General features: G+C 34.4%; 1 protein-coding gene across 1 annotated transcript in view; it reads left to right on the top strand.

Moving 5' to 3' along the window:
- Nucleotides 1–13,441, top strand: part of LOC111087586 — a gene marked incomplete at its 3' end in the record, with an annotated part of 37,839 nt that overhangs the window by 11,016 nt on the left and 13,382 nt on the right. Inside the window, exons 2-7 of the mRNA XM_022394728.1 lie at nt 6,295–6,377; nt 7,881–8,052; nt 9,895–9,963; nt 10,206–10,304; nt 12,151–12,296; nt 12,402–12,798. Coding sequence (XP_022250436.1) covers nt 6,295–6,377; nt 7,881–8,052; nt 9,895–9,963; nt 10,206–10,304; nt 12,151–12,296; nt 12,402–12,798 — 966 coding nt within the window. The remainder of the gene's footprint in view (nt 1–6,294; nt 6,378–7,880; nt 8,053–9,894; nt 9,964–10,205; nt 10,305–12,150; nt 12,297–12,401; nt 12,799–13,441) is intronic.

Here is a 13,441-nt window from a genome sequence, read left to right on the forward strand (position 1 = left end):
TTACTAGATATTAATTAAATTATAAATATATCAATTCATGTGAATATGACTGAAAAATTTCATTTTTTTTTCTGAAAAGGTGGTGTCTAGTTACTTGTGACCATGCTGTGTATATACACGTTACACTCATTATAGTAAGATTGTTTCATCATTTGGGTACCCTCGCTGTTAAAATGTATCTTCGATCTTTACTACAATAAGATCTCAAGAGTTTCGGCCATGTTAGGAGATTTAGATTAGCCCTAAATGATCCAGTGTCGTAAGTATGACCCCGCAATTACGGGGGTGGCGAAGGGTCTATCAAATTTAAGAATTGCTGACAAGAGAAGAAACATACAATTTAATTTGAATCAAGTAAAGGGCGATTGCACTACTCTGGTATAATAAAAACATTTAGAAAAATGACAGAGCAGACTGAGTCCCTACATCGACTGATTCAGTTAGTGGTCCGTACTATCATGGTGGAAATACAATAATCATAGTTCCACCATTTATACTATTACGTACTTCGCTTTTACCAATGCTTAAACCAACCGGCCCAAAATTTGATACACGTGTAACTAGAAAATAAACACCAGGTGCAATTTTACGTTTGATTTAATTTTAAGTATTCAGTTAAGTTAATGATATCAATCAGCCGAAATGGTTTGGGGGGGGGGGGCAATTACTTTTTATGGATGGGAGGGGGGCCATCTTTTGTTATTATAAACCACTGCCTAAATATACATACTGTTATAACAATGTAAAATAATCTCTATAATAGAAAAGATTTACTAGGTACTGATAAATTTAAATAATACAACTACATACATTAACATTCCAACCAATACTATTAACGAAAATAAGAACAAAGAAAGAATAGAGTATATTTCACTTTAAAAACATACCAACACTAGTTGTTAGCTTCAAATACTGTCGTATATTTAATGTTAACATTAGTACAACCGTGTACAAACTAAACTTTCAACAGTCTTCTTTAAGTTTTGTGAGAAACGAAAGACTTTTTTAATTTTGTCAATACGAAGACTTGCCTAAAGATTATAAACATCAAAGGTTTTTATTGTTTTGGATTTAAAGTCTTTAGTTTTCTCTTTACATTCAGCGGAATTACACTGGTTCTCTCTTTAATACTACTACAGTATTTGATTAAATTGTATTTCAGACCATTGCCTATTAGAATTAACAAATTCTTCGTCGTAGCTTTTTAAACTCCGGTAATGAACCTGTAATTGTACGGTGTTTTATGTAATTTGGAAACCCAGAATTTGTTTGTTATGGATTTCGCGCAAAGCTACACAAGAGCTATCTGCGCTAGCCGTCCCTAATTTAGCAGTGTAAGACTAGAGGGAGGGCAGCTAGTCATCACCACCCACAGCCAACTCTTGGGCTACTCTTTTACCAACGAATAGTGGGATTGACCGTCACATTATAACGCCCCCACGGCTAAAAGAGCGAACATGTTTGGTGTGAGGGAGATTCGAACCCGCGACCCACAGATTGCGAGTCGAGCGCCCTAACCACCTGGCCATGCCGGGCCCTAAATCCAGAATATAGGATTTAACAGAATGTTTACCAAAGTCTTACAAAACTGTAAAGATGATTTTCTGTATGATACTTTCTACATTTCTACATCGGTGTTTTTCTGAAGACCTGTATTTGTACGGTGTTTTATGTAATTTGGGAACCCAGAATACAGGATTTAACAGAATGTTCACCAAAGTCTTATAAAACTGTAGAGATGAGTTTTTGTATGATACTTTCTACATTTCTACATCGGTGTTTTTTCTGAAGATTTTAATGTTTTTTAAAATTAAACCCTAATTCTCTAAGTAAAGTTGTAATCTCTCTTTTTTATATACAAACGAAAACAATTAGTTTTAGTTGTTTTACTGACGGTAGCGTTGAAATACCTGTTATGTAAATAATGTAATAAATACTCAACATTGTTTGTTTGTTGGTAATTACGCATAAAGCTACACAATGGGCTACCGGTGCTCTGCCCACCATGGGTATCAAAACACGGTTTCTAGCGTTGTAAGTCCGTAAACGTACCGCTGTGCCAATGGGGGGCTAATACTCAGTACCCTATTCCTTACCCAAAACTTGTTCATTGTTGTTAATAATGATTTATTTAAGTGTGTTATGCGTTTCTGGGGTATGTTTTTAACTCTACACATTCTCGAAAATGGATTGCTTTTTGGCCTAACATGGAGCTTACAGCATAGACGTACACACCCCATAGTTTTGTGATGAAAAAATTATGTTTATATATTTATAGCGCAGATGCTTACGGTATTTAACGTTTTCTATGCATTATACATTCTTCTGATGAAGTATTATCATTATTGGCTGGAAATATTCCCATGCCCCCAGACCCCCATAGCATTAGCATGCTTTGCTTGTTGATTGTGCTTCGCACAATATGTGTTGACTTTTGACCTCACAAATTAGACCCCCCCTTTCAAACATTCTTTGTACGAACCTGTACAGTGTGTCAACTAAAATATAATGATTCCTTAGAGTTGTTCCATCGGAATAACGGTTGCTATGCAGAGAAACTTTCTAAATTTCTAGTCTTAACTTCAATTCCTTTAACTAATGATTTTGTCGTTTAATTATGCAAACTTATAACATAAAGAGTTTTACCCTTTAACTACCTCTCTCGAACATTCCATTATATGTATTGTTAATATATGGTCCACATCTATCTTAATAATAATAACCGTCACACCAGTATGGGCAAGCTCCATTCACAGTTCACAGCGTACAGAATACATGTAGTTCTAATTAGTAGTACCTGATGATGACAAAACCTTGTCGAAACGTTGTACATTTGCTGTTATGTTAAACTTATATTAAAGTTTTTCTTCATTACCCATTCAAGCCGTCTCCAGCCATTACATGTAGTTCTACCTTCCTCCATTTTTAAATCACGTGATTTTTTACGTGGATTTATGTTACAAATTACATATCAGAATCAGGGATTCTAATAAGTTATTCCTGTTACAGAAACAACCAATAGAACGTTTAAAAAAAGTGCTTTCCAGTCTTCCCTTACTTCAGATAACGGATTTGTCCAAAAGCACAAACGTGACATGCTGTTTGCATCATCATTGGCCAAGAAAGAGAGACTCTACTAGCTATAGATATTTGATTTTAGTTTCAAGAATTACAATAATCGTACGGTTTTTCCAGTCAGAATACAAAGTACGGTAGTAATTAATGGCTCCTAAACCTTCCCCCTACTAAAAATTGATATGTAATATGTCCCCTCACTTTACAGTATCTTCAGATCACACCGATTAAGGAAGATTTATGTGTGAACAGAATAAAGTTACTCTAAGGTTCAATCATTTTGTTTTTACAGTCAATTTCAAGTTCTGACAGAATGTTTTGGTGATAGGGTCACTGCCAAGACTGACCCTTGCAAACCTGTTTCGTTGTTACCGTCAGTTGTACTGCAGAATTCAAACTAATTCTATACTTGATGTGTTGTTTTCTTTTTTTTTGTTGTTGTTCGAAATATTTCATTTCACGTGGATAAACCTTATACGTAAAAGGTCAAAGAGATCTATATAAAAACCATGATTCCCATATTTTGTCAAGTACTTTTAGATAAATATTTGCCAAGATAATCTATCAGTCACTGACTGAGAGAAAAATAAACCCGTCCAGCCAATAGAAACAGACATGTGTTGATCTACCTATCATACAAATAACATCCGCCTGGATAGACAAGCTGAGCAGATCTTGCATCTCAGAAGAATAAGAAAGAAACTCAGCAGAATTTCCTATATTCCCCCATTAAGGAAGTTGACAGAAAATATTCCTACGAAAAAAAACTTAAAACCGTATTATGTCATTTTGCCCAGTTATTCCTAGCAGTTGGAAATGGCCGAAACTACTGTCACCGCTGATGCAATGTCAGAAAAGAAATCTTATGCACTAATGTCCCTTTAGACACTTTTTAAAATCAACTTCGTTAAATACAAATAAAAATACTTTACATTTAATACAGAGTATGTTCAATAAAGTCAGACTGATTCAACCAAGTAAACCTAAGCGTGAAGGAAAGTGTTAAAAAAGAAATCAGGCATCAAAATAAAGTGAAAGTGACCACATTTGATTAGATTTATAAACAGTAATACAAAATACGTATATTAATAAACAACAGTATTTTAATGATTGCAAACTCTTTAAATGTTTACCCATAAACTAAACTGTAGCCTTTCCAGGGAACCATGTGCTTACATTTGTATTCTTGGCTTTCAATGGTGAACACAGACAAACTTGATGTATGCAAAGGAAAATTTATAGTATCGATTTGTTTATCCTTGAACAGACGTCGTGAATTTATGAACCTTTCAGACGGAAACCTACAAGTAACTAAAATTAGCAGCTTAGCGTAACTTAACAATTAGCATCAAGGATAATTAACCGACTGAAAATTTCAACAATTTCTAATCATAATGTTATAGAAGGCGTACATTTGTGCTACGTTCTATTTAAATTAGCCCCCAGTGGCACAGCGGTATGTCTGCGGACTTACAACGCTAGAAACCGGGTTTCGATCACAGATAGCCCTTTGTGTAGCTTTGTGCTTAACTCGAAACAAATAAAATAAAACCTTTTAAATTAATAGAATTCAAAACACTGATATGTTCAAATTACCGCTCTTCACGCACGTTCAAACCTCGTTTTCACAAACCATCCTGATGTACAGGAAAAAATGACGTTTTGACAAAGAAAATAGCACCTGCTAAAACAAAATTTGTATTAAACTGTCCGTTAATTCTTGTTATTCCTTTTTCAGCTAGACAAATTCACTCCTTAGATATAAAGTTCAGAAGATAGACAACGAATTTTCTCCAGGTTTTTGGTTTTTTCAGAATTCCTCGCAAAGCTAAACAAGGGCTATCTGCGCATAGACGTTCCTACTTTTGAACTGATAGGGTATATTCTAGCAGCTAGTTAACAACACCCTCCGTCAACCCTTTGGCTACTCTCCTCTGAACAAATAGGGATATTTGACTGTCACTCTTATAGCGTAATTACGGACCTAATGGATCGCGAACCTTGAATCTCCGGATTCACGGTCCACGTACGCTAACCATTTGGCCACGTTCATCGCTTTCCACAGTTGAACTGCGAATGTTTTATTAAACCACCCTTTATGATTGAAAAACTTGTTTTAAACTAAAGATATTTTATAACTGTTCTTCTATGATCATAGTTCGTCTACTCGTTATGATTGTAAAGCTATAGTATTTCAACTTGTGGAATATTTATCTCATAAGTAAACAAACCGAAACGAGAGGCTCGAAGGATTTGATGTGAGTGAACTCAGCTCTAGTGATTTAAGAAGGAAGAAACGCACAACCAGTCAAAGCAATCACATTTAATGAAATTAAATGGGAAATTAGACATTAAAAATAATATATAATTTGAATTTCAAGTAAAATACGGTAAGACAAGCATTACCCAAATAGCCCAAAAACATAAAAAGCTGGACAAGAATTTAGCTTTAAAATCACCCGTCGTTATCACTTCTGATAATGACCTGTCACAACTGGAATCTCAGTGAAAGTATTGTAAAAGTAACGGAAAAAGTTGAAATCAAGTACAATTATGATATTACCACATCGCTGACAAAGTTATAGGAAATCGTGAAAGTTAGACACATTCTACATTTGTTTAAAAATCAATGTTTCAGGCCTAATCCCTTCATCAGAATGTAAAAAGTACAGATACTTATTAATAACCAAGAAAAGAAAGTGGGTAGAAATGACGACAAATAATACACAGGTAGCAATATCAACAATGAAATAGTTTACCCCTCAAGAAGAAAGTTCCACCTTTCGAAAATGCTCGTGTTATAGGGCTTTTATCGTTTTTATATTAAGACTTCTTGAACCTACATGTCCAGGTGGTTAGGACGCTCGACTCGCAATCTGTGGGTTCGAAACCACGTCCCACCAAACATGCTCGCCCTTTCAGCCGAGGGTGCGTTATAATGTGACGGTCAATCCCACTATTCGTCGATAAAAGAGTAGCCCAAGAGATGACGGTGGGTGGTGATGACTAGCTGCCTTCTCTCTGGTTCTACATTGTTAAATTAGAGATGGCTAGCGCAGATAGCCCTCGTGTAGCTTTGCGCGAAATTCCAAACAAACCAAACTTGAACCTACGTGTTTTTCTGACATCATGAGCAATGGAATGCGGGTATTCTTACTCTTTATAAGGCTTTAATTATTGCATTAAATCATATCATTATAATATTTTCTTCTTTTTCAGCTATGCCCTATTTGGAATCATTTTCTTGTCCAGATAAAGGTTTACCAATGTGGAAAACCCCAACCGAAAGATCTAGTATAACGGTAAGAGTGTGCGCTATAGATTGTTGTTTGTATTATTTAAAAGCTTTATATATATTTGCTTAAGAAATCCACTTTTACGATTACTGAACAAAATTGTTTTTGATAGTTTGAAGTATAATTATAATGGTGGTCGGATAGAACTGCCTGTTGTTGTTTGAGAAGCCTGTCTTTTAGAAGAAAGCTGCTTCCCTTGGTTACGTAAGAAAACCGTAGCTGATGATTTGGACGAAAATGACCCTTGGTAGTGAAAGAGGGAACGATTTTGAAGTTGAGGGGGTGTCATGAACCCCGAAGATCTCATTCATTTCAGGACCAAAACTGGACAGCACCTCCTACACCCCGCATCCCTATCTCTGGCTATTGTAATTGAAGGTGGCATAAGAACACTAGATTGTTTGTTTGTTTTGAATTTCGCGCAAAGCTACACGAGGGCTATCTGCGCTAGCCGTCCCTAATTTAGCAGTGTAAGACTAGAGGGAAGGCAGCTAGTCATCACCCCCCCCCCAATCGTCATCTCTTGGGCTACTCTTTTATCATCGAATTAGGATTGACCGTCACTTATAACGCACCCCACGGCTGAAAGGGCGAGCATATTTGGTGGGACGGGGATTCGAACCCGCAGATTGCGAGTCGAGCGCCATAACCACCTGGACATGCTGGACCTTTTACGATAAATATATATATATATATGTGAAAGTAATGAGAATAATATAAAAATGTGATACGATCTGAAAATAACGTCTCTAGTTATTTTAGAGACGAGCAGTTGTTGAAAAACTTATTCTTTTTGTTTGTTTGTTTATTTTAGATATGCATACTTACGTCTGAAATCTTTTATTTTGTTAAAGTTGCCAGAGAAACTATGATTGCTAGATTTAAATAAATCGTTAGTGACTTGGATGAGCTTCCTTGTTATCAGAATTTTAGTTGATGGGTCAATTCATTATGATCGTGGACTAAGTTCGTATATAGTTAACAAAAACTCAGTTGATGATTTGACTTATTATGATAGTTGGATTTAAACAAATCGCTGATGATTCTTGAACGAAGTTCCTGGTTAACAGATTCGTTGATTTTATCATTCTCTGAGGATTTAATAACACATCAAGATGGCCGAAAATAAAAATTGAAAATTTTCAGAAATGACAAAAATATAAAACAGTTTCTTTGTTTGACCATAAGTTATAAGTGGAAGATGACCTACAACTATGATTGTGTAAACGGTCAGGAATAGAGCCTGGGATTGAAATAACTTTAAGAACAGAGCTTGAAATTATTATAAACTGTTCGCAAGATTTTTACATGTTTTTTTGAAGTCAGTATTTACAGATAAGGATTGTTTCATTTTTAATCTGACTTATAGTTCTAGGACTTAAAATACATTATCGCTCTCGCACGATTTAAGTAGAATAAGAAGGAATTTAGTCACTAAACTGAATTTTCCCAATGTGCTGCAACATTGTTGAATATTTTGGGGTATTAATAAAATAATTATACTTCCAGGATATATGCAATTTTATAATAAACATAGGCACACTTGCTGTACCCGACTCTGAAACAGCTACAACAAGTGCCAACGCCATCTATGATATCATTGTATATCTATCTCTGTCACCTGACGTCGAAAGCCCTACAAGTTCTGCTACGAAACTTGGAACAATACCTGTTCAATACAGTAAGTTCAATAGTAAAGTATCTTGTTATGGTGTGAACGCCTTTCCTAAGCTTGTAAAGCATTATTATACTCATAATGTGCCATTAATACTGGGCTGTAATATTTTTAACACTACATTTTTTATTGAGTTCCTTCCATGAAGAAAAGTGTACGATATTATGTCCGCCATATCCATTGACAACTACACATTTCACTCAGAACAGGCTTCTAGGCCTAACACTAATAGTAATACTAATATCTTATAGAAGCGTAATTAAGTATAACCATGCTCCGCCAGCTAAGTAAAGGCCTTCACACCACAACAATTGTTATAATATATATAGTGTTCCGACCACTACTGTATTTGTTGCGTCCCAGTTGGCCTGATGAGCTCTGTTTTTGAGCGAAACGCGTCTTTCGCAATGTATATGGCGGATACAGTATGGTTGAAATATTATTATACTCATTTCTTGTTTTTGAAAAACCATAAGAGACTGAGTAAAGATTGTAGTGTTTAAAATATGATGAGCACTAAAACCAAACCCGTAAAAAATACATTAATAAACAAAAAATACACTGTTTTTAACCATTAATTCACATATTTCATTCCATTTCAAAATTGTAAATAATACTAAAGTAATTTTATTTGATTTAATCGCCTTATTATCACTGAACGTCTAACAGGCTAAATTAGTGAAAATCAACATTTGTATCAATCTATCGTTACTTATATAAACCGATTTTCAGTTATACCAATATATTTTGTGAACACAGATACTAATTTTTATCTGTCTGTATAAACACTGCTAATTTTTTATCATCAATTTATATTAAAACTAATACTTACCTTATGAATTTATTTGAACACTTGCTATTACACTTTCCAATTGATATAAACACTAGTGTTTAATCTTATCAACTTATCTAAACACTGGTACTTTTTATTATCAATTTATATTAAAACTAATACTTACCTTATGAATTTATTTGAACACTTACTATTACACTTTCCAATTGATATAAACACTAGAGTTTAATCTTATCAACTTATCTAAACACTGGTACTTTTTATTATCAATTTATATTAAAACTAATACTTACCTTATGAATTTATTTGAACACTTACTATTACACTTTCCAATTGATATAAACACTAGTCTTACTCTTACCAATATACCTAAACATCAGTGCTTACTCTTATCAACTTACCTTAATACTAATATAACTTATGAATACATTTAAACATTTGTTATAACACTTTCTAATTTATCTAAACACTGGTACTTACGATTATAAACTTATCTTAAAACTAATACTTACCTTGTGACTTTATTTAAGTATTTGTTCTTACATTTTACAGCTTATTTAAACACTAGTGATTAATTTTATCAGCTTATCTAAGCACTTTTTCTTACTTTTTATTAACTTATGTAACCTCTGGTGGTCAATCTTATCAACTTATCTAACATTGTTTCTTACCCTCTATCAACTTACCTTAACATTTTCGATGACGAGGAACCCACTTTGAGACTAATAATGGCTGGAGACGGCTTAAATGGGTAATGAAGAAAATGAAAAGGTACCTGATGATGACAAAACCTTGTCGAAACGTTGTACATTTGCTGTCATGTTAAACTTATATTAAAGTTTTTCTTCATTACCAATTTAAGCCGTCTCCAGCCATTATTACCTTAACATTATCAACTTATCTAACCTCTCGTGTATATTTATGTCAAGTTATCTAACAATGTTTTTTACTCTTTATCAACTTACCTTAACACTGTTTTTTACTTTTTATTAACTTAACTTTTGCACTAATTTTTTATCAATTTAGAGATCAGTAAATAGGCGTATATTTTACAGATTCAAACACATCCATTCAAGTTACATTAGATACCATTACGATGGATCCAGTTGAATTCTGTGGAGATGGTAAGTTACGAGGTTTATTTTTGCTTTTTGTTTACATCTCCAACTTTCTGAACTGAATATATTTCTATCTCATACTGTATTTTAATTATATTTATTGAAAGTAATTACTAATATTTTTACAATGGTGCAATTTTATGTTATAGTGGATGCTTAGAAGTTAATATCGTTATTAATGCAACAAATGTAATATTAAAAGTCAAATCATACAATTCTTTTATTTAAAAAAAACTTTTTCTTTTAAGCTTGTTTTGTGGCCGAACTTCAAAAGACCGAGGGAGGTAAAACAGAAGTTATCAGTTCCATGACCTCCATGTTTCAACTTGCGTGTCTTAATGAGGACGGTAAGACCATTTTCACCGTTTTGAACTTCAAAAATCAAATTTCAAAATTTCGATCAGTAAAAAGCGATTTAAGCAAGTATAACTCATAATCCAAGGGGGTAGTCCAAGAAATTCATTGTGATAGAAACAAGTTTTCTTTAATCAACACTGAAAATGTGTTTCAAAACTACACAATCGGTTACCTGCGTTATGTTCACCGAGGGTATCAAGGAAATACAGAATGGAAAATTATAACATCATAACAAAATTATATACATTATGCCCCCCAACCAGTGACTCCGCTTTAAGCCAGTAGACTTATACCGCTAACAATCGAATTTCTGTACTTGTGATGGGCATAGCATAGATAGCCCAATTTGTGTGGCTTTGAGCTTAACAACAAACAAACAAAGCAAATAAATGTATACATTATCGATAAAGAAGTAGTGTGAATACGTTGGTATTTAGTTGTACGTAATGCCAAAGTTAAGATAATTATTGTTTCTTTCAGAATTTTGTGCAAACCTAACTAAATGTTTTCTGCGTATAATTTAATTGTGGTGTTTGAATAACACCCTTATAGCGCACCCACAGCCCCAAACTGCGGCAACAGGTCTCAAAACATGAACTCTGTGGTTCAAAGTACGCTAACTACTAAGTCACATCCGGCTTTTATAGGCTTAATATGCCACTAAATATATATTGTTGGATACTCATAATTGCTGTTTTATTCTTTACATTACGTACTTTTTTTTTCAGCGATGTTTTACAGTGTTCTCTGTTGTCCTTCTTTGTTATGTGACATTTTAAACCAGGAGAACCACGGGGAAGGGAAGAACGGGATGACATGAACTTTAACAAATTCGAAAATACTGAAAATTAATGAATGAATTTGTTTGTAGTTAAGCACAAAACTACACAATGGGCTGTTTGTGCTGTGCCCACTAGGGGTATCGCTAAAATCCGTGTTTTAAGGATTCTCTAAAATTGATCTGATTATGGTTTATGGTTGAATCTATTGTGGAAATTAGTAAACTGTTATTTACTGACGGTTGTGAAACAAATAATTTTGAAAAAGAAAAAATATTAGGTGTTATGTGATCATATTTTGTATCGTAGAATGTACAAAATAAAAAAAAAACTTTCTTCACTCCACCTCGCCAGTGGCTCGGGGGTAAGCTGGTGGGCTTATAACGCCAAAAATCGGGTTTCTATATCCGTGGTGGGCACAGCATAAGTAGTCCATAGTGTAGCTTTGCGTTTAAACACAAAACAAAAACATTTTATTAAAACATTAATTAAAGGTAGGTCATCGGCATAAGCCCTCGAGTGTGCCGATGAGCCACCTGAGTGCTCGAAATTATGAATAAATACAGAATTCTAAAGAAGTTTACAGCCATATCCTCAATTGTCACGAGGTGCTCTCATAAACAGCGGACAAAATCCATGAATAATTATTTCAAACTACTTATTAGTGTCTAAAAGACGTGGCCAATATAATTGTGTTTTATTCAGTAAGTTGAGTAGTACGAAGTATAACTGTGTTTTATTCAGTAAGTTGAGTAGTACGAAGTATAACTGTGTTTTATTCAGTAAGTTGAGTAGTACGAAGTATAACTGTGTTTTATTCAGTAAGTTGAGTAGTACGAAGTATAACTGTGTTTTATTCAGTAAGTTGAGTAGTACGAAGTATAACTGTGTTTTATTATAACGTTAGAATTATGGTTTCGATACCCACGGTGAGCGCAGAACACACATATCTTATTGTATAACTCGTTTTGTGTTTAACAAACAAACAAATTAATTGATGGATAGTGATTAAAGAGTCAAATAAGGACTATCGTGTTTTTTTGTGTGTTTTTTTCAGGTGTGGATCTCGAGCTAATAGTCCAGTTTGCCAATGGAACAGTTATAAACTTCGCAAATAACGACAGTTTCGAGACGACTTATAAAAATTTTCCACTAAACTATTTGGATAAACCAATCAAAGATCAAATACCTGGTGGACTGAAGGTGAGTTAGGATGTGACTACTCGTGGAATAGAGGCTCACTTTTGATGCGGTGCAAAACAACAATGCATATTATTAATATCAACATTATGCTTCTTCTGTTTTCAGATACTGGTGAAGAATAATGGAAATGCTGTATTCCGTCAAAGGACTGGGATGAAGATACTTCAAACATGGGCCTACCTCCGTGCATATAACTATGAAGACATGCTGCCGCTAGGTGGCGAACAAACCAACCCTGCATTACTGCAATATAACGTTACTGACATCATCGTTCACAAAGGGAACAGGCTGGTAAACCCCACTGGGAATTTCACAAGCAGCGCCATTCCACCAGGTGGGGCAATAGAACTTGACGTGACACATCTTGTCCTGTGGAGTGAGCGGCAGCCCCACCCTCACTGGGAGTCTTATCTCATCATTGCTGTGGATCCTCTAAAGTCTGCGACGGACAATAACAGGAAAAACAATTATTTTGTACTGCCCATGGCGCTGGAATGTTGTGGTTAGTGTTAATTTTCATTGTACGTTTTATTAGAGTTGCCTGTATAGACTGTTTTCTATTATCCACAGACTTGTTTTTGATAATGTTTGTTCATCAAAGGCAATGTCACCAAACTTAACACATATACATTATACTGAAGATATCAAGAAACTAAACATACACACATTATATAAAGGATATCACCAAACCAAACACACGCATATTATATTGAGGATATCACCAAACTAAACACATGTACATTTCATTTTCCTTCACACGTCACGTATATGTGTACTTTTGGGACCAAATTATGAGTTAAACACACCATTTACATTACTGATCGAGAACATGACTATAACTAAAACTAGAATAATTGGACTGGATAGAAAGGTTGAAGTTAACATGACCTTTAAAGTAAAATAATTGGACTGGACAAAAAGGCTAAAATTAACATGACCTTTAATGGTTGGAGACGGCTTGAATGAGTAATGAAGAAAAATTTTAATAAAAGTTTAACATAACAGCAAATGTACAATGTTTCGACAAGGTTTTGTCATCATCAGGTACAAATAATTTACCCTGACACGGATATATATATATATATATACAGTACTGAACAAAGAGGTCACATGACCGGATACTGTCGACAAACTTAGACGAGGTA

Source organism: Limulus polyphemus, unplaced genomic scaffold, assembly GCF_000517525.1.
Source record: "Limulus polyphemus unplaced genomic scaffold, Limulus_polyphemus-2.1.2 Scaffold2338, whole genome shotgun sequence".
Classification (NCBI taxonomy): Eukaryota; Metazoa; Arthropoda; class Merostomata; order Xiphosura; family Limulidae; genus Limulus; species Limulus polyphemus.